We start from the raw sequence: 7,682 nt of genomic DNA on the forward strand, positions 1-7,682 counted from the left end.
GATAGCTGAAATATGAAAGCCAAGAAAGTGATATACTTATTGTTCACCCATTTCCCTCTATAACTAATACTTTAATTAGATATTATTGAAAACTTAAATCATTATTAATTGATAATGAAACTTGTTTTTATTATTTGTACATGTGAAATACTATAATTTTTAAGGCACAAAACAATGGCTGATGATGGTCCACAAAACATAAAAGTTCAAACATTGTGCATCAGATTAGTAAATGAATAAAATGACAGTGTATTATCCTTAAGGTCATGTGTGCTAGGAATAAAATAGATGTGTGTAGACAAGTATGATGCATACATATTGCAAAGAACTGTGTACGTTGTTATGTGCATGATATAAAATCATTCAGTATATGTACTTAAAGGCAGGTGTGTACAAGAATGAAAGTATGTTGAGAGAAAGAAGGTAATTTTCTTTGCATTCAAGAGGCTGAAAATGCCTGATGTAATACATTAAGTCGTAATTAATGTGTACATCTGTTTTGTGCATAAAAGTGTTTTGCCTCCTAAAATTGTTGAAAGTTGTATTTTTCAGTTGGCATGAAATGACATTTTTCAGCAGGTGTGATGTAGTATATACACACTAATTATCAATTCCTTTTATTTTATGTTATTTAGGTTGAAAGGAGATGGGTATCTGCTGCCAGGGTTACTCATAATTTGCCTACAGTGTGTGAAACATTTAAAATAGGACAGCGATATTTCTTATCAGAAAATTGATTTAATGATTGATTAATTGATTGAGTCTGGGCATTGACAAAGTGACAACATTTGACTTTTGTATTATTTGTGCAAATGAAAGATTGGCACACTTAATCACATGGAATAAAGTGACTCATAATAGTCCTGGAGGTTTATGAATAAATGGTTGTGTCCATATTAAATAAAATAATGAAGCTATGTCAAATGATTTACTGAAAATGCAGAACTATTTATGCTTATCAACCTGGAAAAAATAGATACTGGTAATGTTGTTGTTGTTGTTATTGTTGTTGTGGGGTTTAATGCCATTTTTCAGCACACCATAGGCTATGCATGGCGGCCAGTATTAATGGTGAAGGAAGAACCCGGGAAAACCCCCGGAAAGAACCACCGACCCACGAGATACTGGTAATGTGTGTATAAGAGTTTGATGTATGTGTGATCATATGCTTCAGGAATAACTTTTGTAGGCACACACACACAATCAAAAATTGCAAGGCATGATGGGAAGTCTTATATTTTCATGTGAAAATGTAAGCATATATTTGTTTTATCTATGAAGATATATAAACGAAAAAATGTGAAAATTATTTCACCAATAAACTCCTATATTTCACACTTTAGTATATAATAAATGTGTGTAGTTTTGAAGCTAAAGAACTAATAAAGTTGTTGTGCAGCATGAATGTGAAAAAGGATAGAATGTAGGTATATGTACCAGAGGATGGACGTGCATAAATATATTAGAGATAGAGAAGGAAAGAGGCTTAATTTTTAGACACATTCAATTAACATAAAATGCCTGTTGTATGTTAGAGTGAAAAGATAGTAAATTAGTTTGAATATCTGATTTGTGCATAGCAAGGCATGATGGGAATGACATAGTAGATCAGGATTAATTTATACACAAAATATAACGACAAATGCCGACACTGTTGACTCAGTTTATTTTCCATTTTCTCATAAGCGTAGGGGAAAGGCTTAATTACTTAAAAAGGGTATAAAGGTCAAATTCACATTAAGGTTTTCATTTCAAAAAGAGTAACAATTAATTCCAGAGAGTATCTGGGTCAATTATTGATGGCCAGGACACAGAAGTTTCTAAAATTAGGTACAAAACTGATATAGTATACTGTTTTATTAGAATCCAGTACGGGGGCTTGTCCTTGTATTTGTTAAATCATGCAGTGTCAGCATGTGATGATCGTATTCACAATTTTACAAATACTAAGGGGTCATATTAATGAAAAAGCCACATGTTTCCAGTGATTTTAAATGTCATTTTAATGATGTAGCAAACATTTAAGGACAGGAATCTGGTCCTACTGTACATGATTGGAGAGTGTAGATGATTGTCAATTGACATTAAGGTTTTCTCCAAGTGCTCATATACATTATGAATGTCAAGACTGCACAAACAATGATTCTACTTTGGATCCCCTTAAAGCTCCATCTGTTCCGATACTATTGAAGAAGTAATTTTTCTCAACAATGAAAACACTGAATGCCCGTAAAACATGATTAAATCATGTTACTTTGTGAATTTTATTGTAATTTGTTTGATTCGAGTCCAGATAACAAAGTACCCCTGTGGTACTAACTTAGATTCCAGTCACCGCCATGCCCAAGGACATCATTATCAGCTCATACTTTGTTCTGGATGTTTTGAGTTTGCTGTCAATGTTCTGCCTGCTGGTCCAGTATCCTTCACTTTATAGAGTAAATAAACCCAGCATAATAATATAGAGTATTTGCTTACCATTTATATGTCTTTATAAGGCACGCCTAACTGCAAACTGCACAGACCCAGATCTGTCATTGCACAATGAGACAACAGATCTGGGTCTGTGCAGTTTGTAAGGAGTAATCAGTAGAACAAACAACATAGACCCTGATCTGCAGGTGCATATGCTATGACAGATGATGATCTATGTTGATTGCAGTCTGATTCGACTTACAAGCGAGTGTATACTGTATAGGATATAGGTGTTAGATTCTTTTGTTATCCAACACTCTAATATCTAATATCTGACATTGCTTGTCCTTGTGTCAGTAACCGTACCAATACTAAAAAGCCAGGTAGAAATATAAAAAGTTCTTTTGCTCTGCATTCTGATTTAGTATGACCTTGATCAATACGCAGCCACGATGTATGTAGATCACTCAGATTTTAAGATAATGCAATAACCACTAATTAGCAGTTATTTTGTAAAATAGAAAATGTTCTTTAAAACAAATGATGTTGATTGCTAGTGAATTTTTAAGAACATGTTGATTTGTTTGTGAAATTGGATGAGAGATTGTGAGATTTTGAACTGTATGTGTTGGGGTACAGAGAAAATCCTCAGCAAATGACACAAAGGACATAATCCTCTCCCCCAGTCTAAAGTTGTTACACCTTTTGAACCATCAGAAATATGCTGACCTATTTTGAAATTTTAATTTAATTCATGTTTAAGCATTAAAGTTGGGTTTAATATTATGTACTTCCCAAAATATAGCAATAATCGTCAAGTACAGTAAACTCAGTACTTATGAAAAGTGAGGCTGCAAGTCACATGCGTATGTAATTAGTCTTAAGATCAAAGTGAATGAATGAATTTAATCTCCTTGTCTGTCAAATTCTAACAAATAACCTGGAACCTATACATCTTTCATTTACTAAAGGGAAGCTGACACATAACTCCAAAGGTCCTAAGCCAACATATAAAGATGTCTATTTGTGATGCTTTAAAAAATTACAAGGGCTATACTTTGACTGGTGGAGGGATTATGTCCTACCTTTTGTTTCGCTGGTGGGATTTTGTCTTTGGGTGGGGTGATTTGTCCTACACCTGTATATGTTACCTAGTACGATCAGCATAGAGGATGCACAGGGATCTTGATGACCTGTTAGCATCACATCACCCGAGTACAAATACATGACCCCTGACTGACCTATATATGGGAGAAACAGAGATCTCGGAAACCGTTAATCACGCATATATGGACGCAGATATTTTATCTGGTTCTCCGGAAAATCACTTACATGGGAGTCCTCTGTATGTACACAATAGCTGGGCAGCAAATTAAAAGGCTCACCAGTGCAAATTCAGCCACTTGCTAATGAGGAAAACTTGTTGTTCAATTAGTTATTTTAGCTGTGCTGATATTTACAATGACAGAATTCACAGGCAGAAAGACACCCAGATGTACATATGGTCATTATAAGTGTTCCTCAAAAGAACATGACTTAAAATGGCCACTGAGTGGTGGGAAAATGTTTTGATATTTACAAGATTAAATTCTGAGGCAGACTGTCCCAGAGATTTACATGTCAGTTATTAAGAGTACACCAAATGAACGACTTTAGCTTTCATTATTGTGTTCACTTCTGAGTGTAGCTGAATAATTAGTGCATCTGACCTCAAAATCAAGATATGTTGAGACTTAGACAAAATACTGTTTGCAGATTTGGATAAGTATATTAGGATTAAAGGGCAAATTGATGAAGATTGTAATGAGATTCACAAGAGGGCTACAGTTACAAAAAACTGATAGTTTGGATGGGACTGTAACCTAGTGTAAGAAAGTGTTTGATGCCTTGCTTTAATGTTTGGATTAAGACTTTTCCTTGGAGTGACATAATTCAGTCTCACTGATGGACAGACAAGAGTTATATGTCGGTAGTATAAAGAAGTTCCACAATTAAACTCAATGACAACCAATAGTTCTTCTAAACTGCAATGTTCCACATTTTATGGGAGAGGACTACAACTTTTGCTGGTGGGGCTCCTATATTTACCAAAATGGGCATCCTGGACTGCCAGTTTAAAAATCCTAGCAAGACCGCTGGAGCAATGGTAGAAAAATACAAAATACAGGTGATTATGTTGGCCTGCTGGCCATTAGAAGATAAATTAATATAAACATATATACACAATAGGAATATTCTTTAGGAAGAAAAATCTGAACAATTTACATCTTGATAAATCAATTATCTGAATAATAATCATATATCAGCTCAAATAATATAAAATATGAGCTTCTCACTTAAGTCGATACTGATAAAGCTTCCTACTATCTAAAATACTTGTGACTAGACACTCATCACCATCCCTACTAAAGCAAATAGCTAAAGGTTTGGTTGGAACTCTGTCAGATATAATCTGAAGAAGAACACCATCTGGTGTCAGCTGGTGGATGTTGTTAGAATCAAATCCAACAACATACACATTATCATATTTGTCTGTAGCAACACCACGAGGATTCTTAAGACTACCATGGCTGTATACAAATTTCTGGCTGCCACTCAAGTCAAAGCAATAGAGGGAATCCGCTGCAATCATGGTGATATAGACACGTGTGAAGGAAGAATCCAGAGCAACATAGGCAAATGATTGGAGACACTGACAGTTAAACGTATAACAGGACTCTTCGTTTCCTCCTCTGCTGATAAGGCTCCAGCAATATGTATATTTATCTGGAGAGTCTCCAGACACAATGATCTTCCCCATGCCTGCAGAAGCAATGCCAGAACATCTATATTTTGTAGTTATCATCCTGGTGGGTGTGATCTTCCCATCCCTGACAGACAGGAACTGGACTGCGTTCTGAGATGGTAAAGTCACAGCAACTTCATCATGATCATCAACAACACAGACATTGAATATACCTGGCAGGTTTTTGCTGATGACTGAGCTGTATGAGGAGTCCAGCAGACATACTCTACCATTCTGAAAATCTGCTAGCATCACATTACCCGAGTACAAATACACGACACCTGTATATTTTCCTAAATCATGAATACCTTTAATCTCAATAATTCTATTTCTCTGAACAAGGCAGTTTTTGGATGACTTCCTGATAACTGGTACAAGAAGACGTTGGATTTTTTTTTCACTTGTTATCTTTGCCAAACTATCTGCACCTGTTGACAGTGCAGACAAAACTTGGGGATTCACGTCCAGTAGGACTGTGGTGGTCTCGATCTTCGTATACCTTTCTTGGAGCTGATCCAGATATGAAGTCAGCTGTGACATCATCTTTTCTGTCATAAGAAACATCTGTGTTTCTGTTCCATATTTCTTGACTGTTTCTAGGAGAGTATGTGAATTTCTTATTGAACTGATCAGACTTTGACAATGGTGATTACCCTCCTGTTTTCTTATTATCTCTTCCTTATAAATTTGATGTCCTTCTATCATAACTTTTCTCTCCAATTCATCAAGGACATCATTTATTTTCTTTCTCAGCTCTCTGATTTGACTGGTCAAGTCATTCACCTGGAATTCAAGGAGACTTATGCTAGACTCATTAACCTCTGTAAACTTTATCAGATGGGCTTCAATTTTTTTCATTTGTTCCTTCACAGTGTCAGGGTTCATTTCCTGCAATAGATTAGGCAATTCTTTCTTTAAGTCTGAAACATTGGTACAGTTTCTGTGGTTGACAGTGCAACATTTACTACAACAAGCAGTCTTGTGATCCTTGCAATAGAAATCAATCGCCTCCCCATCGTGTTCTTGACAGCTGAAACCTTTTGCAAACTTCATTACATTCTGTGGATTGCTTGTAAATTCTTCCACGGAAATTATTGCATGATGTCTAGAGATCTTCTGATTTTGATGAACAACTGAACAGGTTTTACACATTGCCTCCTCACAAACCACACAGACGTTTTGTGCCTGGCTTGAAATTCCCGCAGAGTGACAAGCATCGCAGGGCTGGTCTACTTTCACTTTACTATCACTTGGTATGGACTGTAAAATCACATTAATTGGAAATTGGGATGCGAAGCTTGGGTCAGCTTTACCCTGTTTTGAAATGCGAACTTCTTGTCTGCAAATCGGGCACTCGATATGCATCAGTTTTTTTAATTTTTCCTCGTGAGAGGAAATGTAATCCTGTAAGCATTGTTCACAATATGAGTGCATGCACGGTAACTGTCTTGGAATTTTGAAATCCCCAAGACAAATGGGACAGTTTTGCTTCTCGTCGGTTTGAATATCAGCTCTAGATGTAGCCATGGTCACTTTTGTAATACTAGAAGATATCCCGTTTTTATATTAGATGTATTTATATCCTTCGTTTGCAACAACCAAAAATACAAGTCGCTGATTATGTTTCTTCCTGGTCGGGTCTAGGTAGTAGGGTTCTGTAGCTCACATCCTTGATAGGAACCAAACTATCTCTGCTCAGAACCACCGAACATCTGCGCTGGGAACCAATAGCCATACCTAAAATGCGCCTCGAAGCAATATTGAGTCCGGTACTTATGACATTTTTCCTGATTATACTTATATTATTATTATTATTATTGTTCATTACCACATTACGGTTAAATGTATTATCATTGTCCAATTATTGATGTAGCATAACTATTGGGGGCTTGTTATTGATGTAGGCCCTTTAATCATACTTAAAGAAATCATATTTAACATTTTAAGAAAATGCTCTTTACTTCTTTACTGATCTTCCTTAATGAAATTAAAAAAATGTATGATAAACTTACATCGGCTCAACTGCAATTAGTTCAAAATCTGGGTAAAACTGACAGAAAATCTACTAATTACCTGAATGAGAAGTGAATATATAATTGAATTCATACTGACGACAACCTTGTAGATTTATGTTTTCATTTCGCATTACTTTTAAATTTACAGTGTATTTCATCTTCTCGCTTTTTACAATATAGCAGAATATTATCGTCATCATCAATAACAACAACAACAATAACAGCAGCAACCACAACAACAATAGCAACAACAAACCCCAATATGACCGTAATTTATTACTTCATGCTGTGTCTTCATGTATATTTTATATTATTGGTAATTCTCCATATAAATCCATCATAAGACTGATGGCTTGGTTAGCATTTATGTGAGATAATTTATGTCTCATTTGATCCAATATTGTAATGCTTTCGTTTCCTAATTCTGATTTCTATATGCGTACTGCAGTTTAACAAAAAAATAGTTA

General features: G+C 35.4%; 1 protein-coding gene across 1 annotated transcript in view; it reads right to left on the reverse strand.

The window, feature by feature from the left end:
- The window catches only part of LOC149774758 (uncharacterized), a 46,887-nt gene extending 40,067 nt beyond the window's left edge, over positions 1–6,820 (reverse strand). The window contains exon 1 of the mRNA XM_089945000.1: positions 4,752–6,820. Within this exon, the coding sequence (XP_089801126.1) occupies positions 4,752–6,727 (1,976 nt within the window). The 5' untranslated portion in view covers positions 6,728–6,820. The remainder of the gene's footprint in view (positions 1–4,751) is intronic.
- Positions 6,821–7,682: the final 862 nt, after the last annotated feature.

Source organism: Sinohyriopsis cumingii, unplaced genomic scaffold (assembly GCF_028554795.1).
Source record: "Sinohyriopsis cumingii isolate HCF-2022 unplaced genomic scaffold, ASM2855479v2 utg000160l, whole genome shotgun sequence".
NCBI classification, from domain to species: Eukaryota; Metazoa; Mollusca; class Bivalvia; order Unionida; family Unionidae; genus Sinohyriopsis; species Sinohyriopsis cumingii.